General features: G+C 45.7%; 1 protein-coding gene across 2 annotated transcripts in view; it reads right to left on the reverse strand.

Moving 5' to 3' along the window:
- The window catches only part of bard1 (BRCA1 associated RING domain 1), a 258,292-nt gene extending 245,465 nt beyond the window's left edge, over positions 1 to 12,827 (reverse strand). For both annotated transcript variants that reach the window (XM_063051578.1, XM_063051577.1), the window contains exons 1-2: positions 12,632 to 12,827; positions 8,959 to 9,015 (exon numbers count right to left, since the gene is read on the reverse strand). In XM_063051578.1, the coding sequence (XP_062907648.1) occupies positions 8,959 to 9,015; positions 12,632 to 12,765 (191 nt within the window). In that variant the 5' untranslated portion in view covers positions 12,766 to 12,827. The remainder of the gene's footprint in view (positions 1 to 8,958; positions 9,016 to 12,631) is intronic.
- Between the last annotated feature and the right edge of the window lie 2,480 nt (positions 12,828 to 15,307).

A 15,307-nucleotide genomic window follows, 5' to 3' on the forward strand; every position in this document is an offset into this window, starting at 1 on the left:
GGTATTAAACTGAGTCTGGTAGAGGGCTTAAAGGGCCCTGCGGCTGATATAGTGAGGTTCCTCAATGCAGAAAATCCATTAGCCACCTTAGCTGCAAGCTCTGGAAGATGCTTTTGGCAGTCAGAAGTGCAGCCAATCATAGGACGAAGGTTAGACACACATTCCAGGAGAAAGAAGAGAAATTGTCTGCCTACACTTTCAGATTGGAGAAGCTGCTACATTGTTTGTGCCACTAAGGGGGAATTCAAATGCCTGAGAGAAATTGCTTGAGGATGGCGCAAGTTGTGAAGGGCGCCCTGAAACATGACATGATTGCTACACGTATTCTAATAACCTGCAAATGCACCCTCCCCCATCTTTTACCAAGTTACTCAGAGAAGCCACAAAGAGGAGGAAAACGCGATGGAGGAGCGGGGGGCCTCCGTCAGCAGGACAAAGTCCTTAGTAGTAGCTTCTCTTGCTAAAGCAACCCCTGATGCCACACAAGCGAGGGTTTTGCAGGATGTCATGAAAAATCTGAGGGCCAAGGTATTTTGACTTATATCAGTTAGTGCTACTATCAAGCATGACAAGACCAATAAGAAGCCAGATCCACTGGTGGGACATACCAAGGCAAACGCCACTACAGCGGCATCCCTTGACCAGGGAAGTGATCAGTATTTTCTGTTACAACTGTGGAGGAGATGGACATTTCAAGCGGGAGTGTGAAGAACAGGAAAATCTTTGGAAAGTAAATCAGCGGTTAATCAAACAGCGAAGAAAAGAGGTAAAATTACAGAGGGACGCAGTAAAGCAATGGGCTGGCATTTCAGAGAGGATATGTTCCTATCAGTGTAGCAAGGGAAATATTAAAGAACAAAACATTTTTCCTGAAGGTTTAGTAGGACCAAGGTCTATCTATATGGATTGAAAGTGTTTATGCTAGAGCCATACTTGACACAGATTCTCAAGTTACTTTGCTTTATAGATCCTTTTACAACCAGTCTCTGAGGCAGAACATTCCTCAGTAAGGGCCTCACCTTTGTCCCCATCCTCCCACACCACAGTGAGTCCGCCCCCGCCATGACACTGAGCTCTTCTTCTGCTGCCTCTGTCTCCGTGCCTACTTCTTTAGCAAGGACTCTACACCCCACACCGATGACCCCTTCTCCCATCTTCAACCTTCCTCCTCCTCCTCCTGGACACCCCACCCTGATCTCCTGTCTGCCCTGGATCTTATCATTGCCAACTACCAACCGGTTATGAACCATCTCGACCTCCACACTTCTTTCTCCAATTCCAACCTCACTCCTTCCAAATGCTCTGCTCTCCGCACTAATCTTAACCTCACCATCAAACCCGCAGATAAGAGTGTGCTGTAGTAGTCTGGCGGACTGACCTCTACGTTACTGAGGCCTAGCGACAACTGTCAGACACCTCCTCTTACTTAACCATTGAACAGGATCCCACTAAGGAGCATCAGGCCATTGTCTCCCACACCATCACCAACCTTATTAACTCTGAGGATCTCCCATCCATTGTCACCTACCTCATAGTTCCCTTACCCTGCACCTCCCGTTTCTACCTCCTACGCAAGATCCAAAAATCTTCCTGTCCAGGTAGACCCACTGTTTTTGCTTGTTCCTGCCCCACTCAACTCATATCTGCATATCGCGACTCAATTTTGTTTCCACACCCCCACCCCCACCGGTTCAGTCCATTCCTACCTATATCCGTGACACTTATAATTCCCTGGCTGAGCATCTTATTTTCACTAAGGATGTCCAGTCCCTATACACCTCCATCCCCCACCAGGAAAGCCTTAAACCTCTCCATTTCTTTCGGGACACAGACCCAATCAATTCCCCTCCACCACCACTCTCCTCCGTCTGGCAGAACCTGTCCTCACTCTCAATAACTTCTCCTTTGGTTCCTCTCCCTTCCTTCAAACAAAAGGTGTAGCCATAGGTACTCACATGGGTCCAGCTATGCCTGCCTTTTAGTCGGCTACGTGGAACAGCCGACGTTCAAAGCCCACACTGGTGTCACTCCCCAACTTTTCTGACGCTACATCAACAGCTGCATTGGTGCTGCTTCCTGTATCCATGCTGAGCTCTTCGATCTCATTAACTTCGCCTCCAACTTCCGCCCTGCCCTCAAATTTACCTGGTCCATTTCTGACACCTAAAAACATAGAAAATAGGTGCAGGAGTAGGCCATTCGGCCCTTCAAGCCTGCACCACCATTCAGTATGATCATGGCTGATCATCCAACTCAGAACCCTGTACCAGCCTTCCCTCCATACCCCCCGATCCCTTTAGCCACAAGGGCCATATCTAACTCCCTCTTAAATATAGTCAATGAACTGGCTTCAACTGTTTCCTGTGGCAGAGAATTCCACAGATTCACCACTCTCTGTGAAGAAGTTTTTCCTAATCTCGGTCCTAAAAGGCTTCCACTTTATCCTCAAACTGTGACCCCTCGTTCTGGACTTCCCCAACATCGGGAGCAATCTTCCTGCATCTAGCCTGTCCAATCCCTTTAGGATTTTATATGTTTCAATAAGATCCCCCCTCAATCTTCTAAATTCCAATGAGTATAAACCTAGTCGATCCAGTCTTTCATCATATGAAAGTCCTGCCATCCTAGGAATCAATCTGGTGAACCTTCTTTGTACTCCCTCTATGGCAAGGATGTCTTTCCTCAGATTAGGGGACCAAAACTGCACACAATATTCCAGGTGTGGTCTCACCAAGGCCTTGTACAACTGCAGTAGTACCTCCCTGCTCCTGTACTTGAATCCTCTTGCTATGAATGCCAGCATACCATTCGCCCTTTTCACCGCCTGCTGTACCTGCATGCCCACTTTCAATGACTGGTGTATAATGACACCCAGGTCTCGTTGCACCTCCCCTTTTCCTAATCGGCCACCATTCAGATAATAATCTGTTTTCCTGTTTTTGCCACCAAAGTGGATAACCTCACATTTATCCACATTAAATTGCATCTGCCATGAATTTGCCCACTCACCTAACCTATCCAAGTCACCCTGCATCCTCTTAGCATCCTCCTCACAGCTAACACTGCCGCCCAGCTTCCTGTCATCCGCAAATTTGGAGATGCTGCATTTAATTCCCTCATCCAAGTCATTAATATATATTGTAAACAACGGGGTCCCAGCACTGAGCCTTGCGGTACCCCACTAGTCACTGCCTGCCATTCTGAAAAGGTCCCGTTTATTCCCACTCTTTGCTTCCTGTCTGCCAACCAATTCTCTATCCACATCAATACCTTACCCCCAATACCGTGTGCTTTAAGTTTGCACACTAATCTCCTGTGTGGGACCTTGTCAAAAGCCTTTTGAAAATCCAAATATACCACATCCACTGGTTCTCCCCTATCCACTCTACTAGTTACATCCTCAAAAAATTCTATGAGATTCGTCAGACATGATTTTCCTTTCACAAATCCATGCTGACTTTGTCCGATCATTTCACCGCTTTCCAAATGTGCTGTTATCACACCTTTGATAACTGGCTCTAGCATTTTCCCCACCACCGATGTCAGGCTAACCGGTCTATAATTCCCCGGTTTCTCTCTCCCTCCTCTTTTAAAAAGTGGGGTTACATTAGCCACCTTCCAATCCTCAGGAACTAGTCCAGAATCTAGAGTTTTGAAAAATTATCACTAATGCATCCACTATTTCTTGGGCTACTTCCTTAAGCACTCTGGGATGCAGACCATCTGGCCCTGGGGATTTATCTGCCTTTAATCCCTTCAATTTACCTAACACCACTTCCCTACTAACATGTATTTCCCTCAGTTCCTCCATCTCACTGGACCCTCTGTCCCTTACTATTTCCGTAAGATTATTTATGTCCTCCTTAGTGAAGATAGAACCAAAGTAGTTATTTAGTTGGTCTGCCATGTGCTTACTCCCCATAATCAATTCACCTGTTTCTGTCTGTAGGGGACCTACATTTGTCTTAACCAATCTTTTTCTTTTCACATATCTATAAAAGTTTTTACAGTCAGTTTTTATGTTCCCTGCCAGTTTTCTCTCATAATCTTTTTTCCCCTTCCTAATTAAGCCCTTTGTCCTCCTCTGCTGGACTCTGAATTTCTCCCAGTCCTCAGGTGATACCTCCCTCCCCTTTCTCGATCTCTGCCTCTATCTCTGAAGACAGCTTATCTACTGATGTCTATTATAAACCCACTTACTCTCACAGCTACTTGGACTATACCTCTTCGCACCCTGGTACTTGTAAAAATGCCATCCCCTCTCTCAAATCCTCCTTCTCCATTGCATCTGCTCTCAGGGTGAGGCTTTTCATTCGAGAACGAAGATGATGTCCTCCTCCTTCAAAGAAAGGGGCTTCCCTTCCTGCACCATCAACAATGCCGTCACCTGCATCACTTCCATTTTGCACATCTGCCCTCAGTCTATCCTCCCACCACCCCACCAGGGATAGGGTTCCTCCTGTCCTCACCTACCACCCCGCCAGCCTCCGCATCCAACACACAATTCTCTGTAACTTTTGCCATCTCCAATGGGATCCCACTACTGAGCACAGCTTCCCCTCCCCCCCTCCAACTTTCTGCAGGGATCGCTCCCTATGCAACTCCCTTGTCCATTCGTCCCTCCCCTCTGATCTCCTTCTGAGGACTTAACTTTACAAGCAGAACAAATGCTGCACCTGCCCCTACACGTCCTCCCTCACTACCATTCAGGGCTCCAAACAGTCCTTCCAGGTGAGAGACACTTCATCTGCAAGTATATTGGGGTCATCAACTCTATCCAGTGCTCCCAGCGTGGCCTCCTGTATACCGCAATGAGGCCATGTTCAGGTTGGACAAGCAACACCTTATATTCCGTCTGAGTAGCCTCCAACCTGATAGCATGAATGTTGATTTCTCAAACTTCGAGTATAGCCTCCACTCCATTCACATTTCCCCATTTCCCTCTCTCACCTTATCTCCTTACCTGCCCATCAACCTCCCTCTGGTGCTCCTTCCCCTTTTCTTTCTTCCATGGCCTTCTGTCCTCTCCAATCAGATTCCCCCTTCTCCAGCCCTGTATCTCTTTCACCAATCAATTTCCAAGCTCTTTACTTCACCCCTCCCCCATCCCAGTTTCACCTATCACCTCATGTTTCCTCCTCCCCTCCCCGCCACCTTCTAACTCTGACTTCTCATCTTTTTTTTTCTCCAGTCCTGATAAAGGAACTCGGCCTGAAACGTTGATTATATACTCTTCCATAGATGCTACCTGGCTTGCTGAGTTCCTCCAGTATTTTGTGTGTGTTGCTTGGATTTCCAGCATCTGCAGATTTTCTCTTGTTTGTGATTGGACTACATTGATGGACTATTATTTTTACTCTGTAAGGTTGCACGAGGCATGCTAATGAACAGTACAAGGACAGCAAAGCAGTAAAGAAAGCTGCTTGAAAATATAATAGTATAGTCTTGCAAAATGTCAATTTTAGTAAAGTATTCATCTACATGCAGTTACAGAAAAATAAATTTAGTTCACTGATTGATAGACCAGCTAAATTCTAAATTAGCAGGAAACAAAATATTTGGAAGATTTGCCACTTTCATCTGTTTGCAACCATGCAAGCTTGGAAACCCTAAACTCTAAAGAACTACAGCAATGATCTGATTCTGTGATAACTAGACAACAACAGAATCCTTGAATTTTGAGACCAGATGAAGGCTCTTGACCCAAAATGTCAACTGCCCATTTCCCTCCAGATACTGCCTAATGTACTTTCCTCCAGCTCCCTTGTATGTTGTACAATTCATTGTTTGATATGACTATTTACTGATCCTCACACCTATTTTCCATAACCCCCTCACCTTGCCATCCTCAATTTTAAGGAGTTTTTGGTGTCAAATTTAGAGAAATGGGATTGAGAGAGTGACAAATTTGGAGAAATAGAGTTAAGTTCTTCGGCATACACATCCTGAGGATCTCACATGGTCTGTACATACCGGCTGTGTGGTGAAAAAAGCACATCAGCGTCTCTTTCACTTCAGACAGTTGAAGAAGTTTGGCATGTGTCCCCAGATCTTAAGGACTTTCTACAGGGGCACAACTGAGAGCATCCTGACTGGTTGCATCACTGCCTGGTATGGGAACTGTACTTCCCTCAATCGCAAGACTCTGCAGAGAGTGGTGAGGACAGCCCAGCACATCTGTAGATGTGAACTTCCCACTATTCAGGACATTTACAAAGACAGGTATTTAAAAAGGGTGCTAAGGATCATTGGGGACCCAACTCACCCCAACCACAAACTGTTCCAGCTGCTACCATCCCAGAAACGATACCACAGCATAAAAGCCAGGACCAACAGGCTCCGGGACAGCTTCTCCCACCAGGCCATCAGACTGAATAATTCATGCTGATCTAATTGTATTTCTATGTTATATTGACGGTCCTGTTGTACATACTATTTATTATAAATTACAATAAATTGCACATTGTACATTTAGATGGAGACGTAACGAAAAGATTTTTATTCATGTATGCGAAGGATGTAAGAAAAAAAGTTAATTCAATTCTTGCATTCCTGAAGAACTCGTCAATTTTACTACCTACTCTGATATCTATGTGCCTGTCTCAATTCACCCCTCCAAACTGACCTCTACACACTAAGTCCTTATCTATGATATCTCCTTCTTTTCTGGGTCTCTCTGTTTGCATCGCAGAAGACAAACTATTCACTGGCATTAACAATAGACCCACCAACTCCTGCAGCTACCTTCACAATACCTTGCCTATTTGCAAGGATACCATTCTTTTCTCTCATTTTTTTCGATCTTTGCCACATATTTTCTTAAGATAAGGCTTTCTGTTCCAGGACAATGGAAATGTTTTTCATCAGGGAACGTGCCTTCCCCTCTTCCATGGCTGATGAAGCCCTCACTCACATTTCCTCCATTTCCCAGAACAGAGACAGAATTCCCTCAGTCTTCACTTTTCATCCACCACATTATTCTTTGCCCTTTCCACTAGCTGCAATATGATCCCACCACCAGTCATACCTTCCCTTTCCCACCCTCTTCTGCTTTCTGCAGGACCAATCTCTCATAATTCCCTGGTTGCTTACATCTACCTACCCATCATCCCTCCTCAGCCAGTTCACCTATCACCCGCCTGTCTCAATTCACCTCTCCAAACTGACCTCTACACACTAAGTCCTTATACAGGGTCTTAATCCAAAAAAATGACTATCCATTTGCTTCCACAGAGGCTGCTCTATCCACAAAGTTTCTCCTGCACTTTGTTTATGCTCCAGACCATAGAACCTGCAGTCCTCAAAGGTCACATCGAATTGGCTAAAAACTGTCATCTGGGGTAATGGAGGAGTTAAGGAGGTCGAGAAGGACCATCCACTCAACATTTCTGACTGAAGGTGTTTTGAAATACTTCAGCCTGCTCTGGCACTCGTCCTTGTCATCACCATGGATGGGGATAAAATAAATAGATTTCCGTTTATATAACTTCTCTAATGTCCCTTTCAAGATAGTGCAAAGTGCTTCATAGTGAATTACCTCCCTCTGCTAATGGATACTCGACTTCCTCATCAGGAGACCAGTCAGTGCAGATTGGAAATAGCATCTCCTCCTCACTGACAATCAACACCGAAGCACTTCAAGGATGTGAGCTTAGCCCATTGCCCTACCCTCTGTGCAATTTGTCGTATTTTAATGTATTACTGCCACAGAACAACGTTTCACAACACATATTGGTGATATTAAATCTGATTCTGATTCTAAACACTTTTAATATGTAGTCACTACAACACTGTAAAAGGTATGACAGCCAATTAGCACATAACCAACTACTACACACAGTAATGCAATAAAGATCAGATAATATTTGTACAATTATGAATCAGGTACAAATATTGGCCAGATTACTGTTTTTCAATACCGTACCATGGACTCAGTACCAAGAACAGTACAGCACAGGAAAAGCCCATTGTGCCACAATATCTAAGTCAACGTAAACTGCAGATGGTCTATTTCTGTCAATTCCCTGCCTGTTCATATGTCTTCCAAATTGCCTCTTAAATATTGTTAATGTATCTACTTCTATTACTTCTCCTGGCAGTGCTTTCCAGGCACTTAATGCTGGACAAGAAAATGTGCCATCTAAAGCTCCGTTAAATCGAATGCCTCAAAACACTTTTTCCCAGGGCGGAAATGGTTAATATGATGGATGATTGGAGGAAAGTATAGGAGGGATGTCAAAGGCAAGTTGTTTTTCCTTAAAAATCAGAGTGGTTGGTGTGTGGAATACCCTGCCAAGGGCCGTGATAGAGGCAGACATCTTGGGGATATTTAAAAGACTCTTAGATGGGCACATTGATGATAGAAGAATGATTGGCTATGTGGGAGAGAAGGGTTAATTTGATCTTAACAGCAGGTTAAAGGGTCGGCTCAAAATCGTGGGAGGAGGGCATACCGTAATATTCTATGTTCTAAACTTCACCCCTCTCTCTTTAAAACTATGCTGTCTAGTATTTGACATTTCCACTCCGGGAAAATACTCTCTACTTTCTCTATGCCTCTCATGATTTTATATACTTGAATCAGGTCACTTCTCAGTCTCTAACACTGCAGAGAACAGTCCAAGCTTCAGTCATCAGCTTGACATTCTGAAGACACCAGCAGAAGTGCCACACTCCTTCAGCACTGTACTTAAATGTCAACCTAGAGTTTTGTGCCAAAGTCTCTGATGTAAGAACTGAACTCTCAGAATAGGTGCTTATGGAATCACCATCTTCCTTCCACTGTTATTTAAATGTCAATCACTATAGGTTGGACGTGTCAGGATTGCAGAGCTATGCACTAATCTTAAGGCAATGGCATTTTATGCTTATGGTAACAAAAAAAAATCAATATTCTTTCCAAGTAAGTTTATTCACCAGTGGTTAGTTCTTAACAGTGCACTCAGTGTATTTTCTTACCGGCAAAACACATGCTCACAGCCTCCAAGACAGACTGGCTCCTGCAGCAGCTTGTTACTGAAATACAGAAACACAATCATCAAAAACTTGTTTAACAGAAAATAATATGTATTTTTTTTCTCTATAAACAAACACTTATGCAAAATTAAAACTGGAAACATACAAAGAACAGAAAAGAAATCTCATTACAATGCAACCTTATGCACTTAACAAGATAATGACCAGGCTATCTGGGTTGCTTCTTTTGACTTTGCCAAAGGGGCCAGGACAACGGTCCCCAACCACCGGGCCGCAAAACATGTGCTACTGGGCCGCAAGGAAATGATACGATTTGGCGATATGAAACGATATGAGTCAGCTGCACCTTTCCTCATTCCCTGTCACGCACTGTTGAACTTGAACATAGGGTTGCCAACTGTGCCGTATTTGCTGGGACATCCCATATATTGGGCTAAATTGGTTTGTTCCAGATGGGACTGCCCCGTATCGTATTTCCCCCGCTAAAGTAGAGCGTTCCTATGAAATCGTTCGTGCCGAAATGGTGTAAAGTGAAGAAGCAACTACCATTAAGTTATATGGGAAAAATTTTTGAGCGTTCCCAGGCCCAAAACATAACCTACCAAATCATACCAAATAACACATAAAACATAAAATAACACTAACAGATAGTAAAAGCAGGAGTGATATGATAAATACACAGCCTATATAAAGTAGAAATAATGTATGTACAGTGCAGTCGGGAAGATTAAGCCAAAACCGATTTGTGGAAACAAAAATCGGCATGTACACACATCACATATACCCACGAAAGGCGTCATGGTAGACTTTCTCGGGGTAAACGCAAGTGTCCTATATTTGACTGCTACTTTTGTCCCTCATTTGGGAGTGAGAAAGTTGGCAACCCTAACTGTAAAAGACATGTTGAGGTGAGTTTAACCCAACTTGAACATCCCCCCCCCCCACCCCCCAGTCAGCCAGTCCGCAAGAGTATTGTCAATACAGTATTAAACCGGTCCACAGTGCAAAAGAGGTTGGGGTCCCCTGGACTAGGATAACTGGACAAAAGCATCTGACCACTTCCACATCCACTTGAAACACTGCATATTGGTTTATCATTGTCACAAGTAACAAGAAACAGTGAAAAGCTTTTTGTTTGCATGCCACACATGTTCATTTGAGGTAGTAATAAAAACAGGAAGGAGAATATAGTGTTGTAGCTACACAGAAAGTGCGGTGCAACTAAACAAATAAAATGCAAAGGCCACGATGAAATAGATTGGGAGATCAACAGCTCAGCCTTAGAGCACATAAACATCCACTTAAGAGTCTGATAACAACAGAGTTGAAGTCGTCCTCAAGTCTGGTGGAACGTGACTTCAAGCTTTTGTATTTTCTGCCCAATGGGAGAGGACAGAAAAAATAACCAACATGGGAGAGGTCCTTGAATACAAGGGCTGCTTTCCTGAAACAGGGCAAAATGTAGTAAGAGACAACGGTGGGGTGGATGGTTTGGGATAAACTAGGCTGTGTTCACAACTGTGCAATTTTTTATGAACCTGTGCAAAGCAATTACAATAGCAAGCTATGATGCATTCGGCTAAGTTGCCTTCTGTGGTGCATTTATTAAAAATAACAAGGGACATGCTGAGGTGGTGACAAGAGGGCGTACAGGAACGGGATATGCCAACCAGTGGAGAGGTCATGCAACAACCACCTGGCACTCAACATCAGTCCCACGAAGGAACACATACCAATCCTCATAGAGGGATCAGAAGTGGAGACAGTGAGCAGTTCCTGGGTGTCAAGATCTCTGAGGACCTAACCTGGTCCCAACATATGGATGCAATTATAAAGAAGACAAGAGAGCAGCTATACTTCATTAGGAGTTTGAAGAGATTTGATATGTCAACAAATAGACTTTAAAAACTTCTATAGGTGTACTGAGGAGAGCATTCTGACGGGCTGCATCACTGTCTGGTATGGGGGGCGGGGTGCTACTGCACAGGACCGAAAGCAGCTGCAGAGGGTTGTAAATTTAGTCGGCTCTTTGTACTAGCCTACAAAATACCCAGGACATCTTCAAGGAGCAATGTCTCAGAAAGGCAGTGTCCATTATTAAGGACCTCCAGCACCCAGAACGTGCCCTTTTCCCACTGTTACCATCAGGTAGGAGGTACAGAAGCCTGAAGGCACACACAGTGATTCAGGAACAGCTTCTTTCCCTCTGCCATCCGTTTCCTAAATGGATATTGAACCCGTGAACACTATTTCTGTTTTTTTGCACAATTTTTAATCCATTCAATATACAATATGCTGCAATTGATCTACTTACTCATTTTTTAATTATGTTTTTTTTAATATTATGTATTGCCTTGAACTGCTGCTAAGTTAACGAATTTCATGTCACATGCCAGTGATGATAAACCTGATTCTGAATTTCCTTTGCCTTCTGAAGTAGAGGTTTTAGTGTGCTTTCTTGGCTGCGGCATCAACATATCAACATTCCCACACACTTTAAACTCAAAGTTCACATGAAAATTTATTATATTACAGTGCAGCAATAAAGAAGGTGAATCAACCCTTTGTTGTATTAATGGGAGTGATATCCAATAGTCTGGAAAATTTGCTAGTCCAACATCAAAGTCCCGAGGGCACCAGATTATCAGTTATACTGAAATCTTTTACATCCATCTAAAAATGGGGCAACACTGATTTTAACATTCATCTTTGAGATGGCATGGAACATAGTTTCACACAAATAAAATGCTACTGGAACTCGGCAAATCAGGCAGCATCCAAGAAGGGTATGTACAGTTGATCTTTTAGTCAGTGACCCTTAATCAGGCCTGATAAAGGGTCTCAGCCCAAAACATCAACTGTTTATTCCCCTCCATAGATGCTATCTGACTTCTTCAGTTCCTCCAGCATTTTGTACGTTTGGTTCAATATTTCAAGCATCTGTAGAAACTCTTGTATTTATGAAACTTGCTTGGTGCCTTGGGGTTGCTTGCATCTTCAGACACTGACTCAGATTGTGTACATTGCTGCCTAGATTGAATCAACTAGGTAAAAGCCACTTCTAAACTGGGTGGAAAGTCACTCAGCTACATACAATCAATTAAAAGATAAACTTTATTCATGCAAAAGGACGATGAGCAATATACCTCCTAACTAAATCAAAGAAATACCGGTGTGGGCACAATACGTAAAGCCTTGTCTATCAGGAGTCAGTGCATCGAGGATCAGTGTGGAATGACCAGACCCACTCACGACAATGACACCATGCAGGGGCTAGCATTAATCTAACTGAACATACATAAACTGACAGTTGTATCTTGGGTGCTCGATGTCCTTCGCCCCCATGTCCGGTCAGTGACCCCCTATTCCCCCTCCAGCACTGTACAGTCAGTGAGCACTACGTCCTAGCCACTAGGTGATCACCCCACCCACCCATCCATCCATCCATCCATCCATTAAAACCTAACCCGCCACCTCAGTCTGACCAGTGACACCCCCGTCCCCTCGGTCCACCTAGTGACCCCGTGTCCCTCTGGTCAGTCAGTGATTCCCAGCCACCCCCACACCTCCCCGTCCGGTTCACTTAGTCAGGTCTGCAGCCGGAAGGTCAGCCCGCAGTCCCCAGCTCCGTCCAAAGAGCACAAACAAGAGTTACCAACTCGAGCACTGCAACAAAAGCTGCAGCGCGGCCAAAGCCTTGGTAGTCCGAGGCCACGCCGGCGTCAGTCCCGTTACGGGCCCGGATTCAGGTCCCGACATCTCAAGCTGCTCCGACTTTATCTCCGCCATTTTCCGCTCGCGCCAAAATTCAGACGGAAGCAGGCGGGGACTCGTCTCTGACGGGCAGCCCGAGGGCGAGGCCTCCGCGCAGACAACAGCACGTGAGATGGGGGCGGAGCGTCCCCGCTAACAACAGCACGTGGGATGGAGCATGGCCACACCGAGGGGCGGGGCCTCCCCTCTAACAACTGCACGAGGGATGAGGGCGGGGCCACCCAGCTGACAACAGCACGTGGGATGGAGCGTGGCCTCCCCGCTAACAGACAGTCCGAGGGGCGTGGCCTCCAACCAACAGCTCCTGAGGCAACTCTCACAAAATGCTGGCTGGAGTGACTCAGCAAGTCAGATAACATCTATCCATCCCACAAGGGATTGGGACCGCTTCTGCTTACGTCAACTGAGGGGCGGAGCCTCTGTCCTGAGGGGGAAGGGGAGGGGCTTTTACTTACCTGCCGAGCTTCCACTGACGGGCAGGTGAGGGGCGGGGCCACCGATATGACAGGTAGGCACGTGTGACGACGGCTCCCAGAAGTACTGTGTCCGCTCACCTATATATCGGTGAGACCCGATTTCGCCGGGCCTCCTCCCTCACTACCGTTCAGGGCCCAAACAGTCCTTCCCTTCCCAGGTGAGGCGACACTTCACCTGTGAGGCTGTAGGGGTCACGTCCTGGATCCGGTGCAGTCTCCTGTACATAGGTGAGACCCGACGTAGATCGGGAGACCACTTCGCCCAGCACTTGCACTCCATCCGCCATCCACCAGAAGAAGCAGGATCTCCCAATGGCCCTCACAACACACTGGGGGAACTCAGCAGGTCGGGCAGCGTCCGTGGAAACGATCAGTCAACGTTTAGGGCCGGCTGACGAAGGGTTCCCGCCCGAAACGTTGACTGATCATTTCCACCGATGCTGCCCGACCTGCTGAGTTCCCCCAGCGTGTTGTGAGTGCTGCTTTGACCCCAGCATCTGCAGGGTATTTTGTGTTTATCTACCAGTGGCCACCCATTTTAATTCAATTCCCATTCCAATATGTCAATCCATAGCCTCCTCTACTGTCGCGATGAGGCCGCATTCAGGTTCGAGGAGCAACACCTTATATTTTCTCTGGGTAGCCTCCAACCTGAAGGCGCGAACATCAATTTCTCGACCTTCTGGTTATGTGCCCACCCCCCCTTCACCATTCCCCATCCCCATTTCCCTCTCTCACCTTATCTCCTTGCCCACCCATCGCCAGTCTCCAATGCCCTTTTCTTCCTACCATGTTCATTCATGTCGATCTCCCCCTTCTCCAGTCCTGTCTCTTACACCAATCAACTTCCCATCTCTCTACTTCACCTTCCCGATTTCACCTATCACCTGCTGTTTCTTCCTGTCCTCATCTTTTTTTTCTGCAGTCCTGCTAAAGGATCTCAATCCAAAACATCGACTGTACTCTTTTCCATAGATGCTGCCAGGCCTGCTGAGTTCCTCCAGCATTTTGTGTGTGTTGCTTGGATTCCCAGCATCTGCAGATTTTCTCCTGTTTGTTTTTAGAAAAAGGTTCCTGATCGCTGGCTCCAAGCAGGTGATTAACACAGAGCAGGAACAGTATGAGAGTGAGGAGTGAAGCTGCTTGGGGAAGTTCATTGTGATGCTGGAGGGTTTGCTTTCGCTGTAGTTCTGCACAAAACAAGTTATTGGTATGGCCAATTTGGGAGCGGGGTTGGTGTTAGGGCAGGAACTTGCGATGGCTGACAGAGCAGGTTGTTGGGCGTTCGTGAAGTGGGGCTCATCCTCACCCACTTAGTCGAGTTTATAATCATATGCAGAAGTACAAGAAAAAAAAGCTTGCAGTGGCCTCACGTGCTTGTAGGCACTGACAACACACGGAATTTTACAGTATGGTAGTTGTCTGTCATTTCTGACATTGACAGCGTAAGTTTTTAAAATGGAAAAGTCGTTGCACTGTGGTAGTTCCATTCTCTCAACCTCGGAAGTCTGGGCCCAGTGGTACAAATGGTTGTCAAAACTGGGGTCTCCTTGGTTGTAGTGGATGACCATGACTTCTTCTGTGCCTCATCATTCCCTTTGCTCTCCACAGCAGAACCCCCTTCCTAGCTGTTGGATCTCATCCGCACAGTCAACCAGATCCGGCTTCATGTGCTAGCAAGGCATGTCCCTACTCAGCTGCTTTAAGACCCACCAGCTACCCTCACCTGCTTGAGTGCACCTGTCTAAGTGGTGTACTGGGGTGTGGCTGCTGTCACATGCCAACAGTTACTTGGAGCCACAGGTGACAGCTGACTGTCTGGTGGGGACCAAAGATAAGTGAGTTGCCCCAGATTAGATGTGACAAGCCCCATCACCAGTGGTGCTACCCCTCCCTGGACACCCCATACGCCCTCTGGCAGTTACCAGCAGTATAAATAGCATAACTGTATACAGTATATTACACAAGACAGTGGAAAGACAAAATAAAAGTGTGCAAAAACAAGACCTTAGAGCAGGGGTGGCCAACCTTTTACATTCCAAGCGTCAATTTTTTCACACACAAGTTCAGATACGTTTTTT

The sequence above is a fragment of the Mobula hypostoma genome, chromosome 6 (assembly GCF_963921235.1).
Source record: "Mobula hypostoma chromosome 6, sMobHyp1.1, whole genome shotgun sequence".
Classification (NCBI taxonomy): Eukaryota; Metazoa; Chordata; class Chondrichthyes; order Myliobatiformes; family Myliobatidae; genus Mobula; species Mobula hypostoma.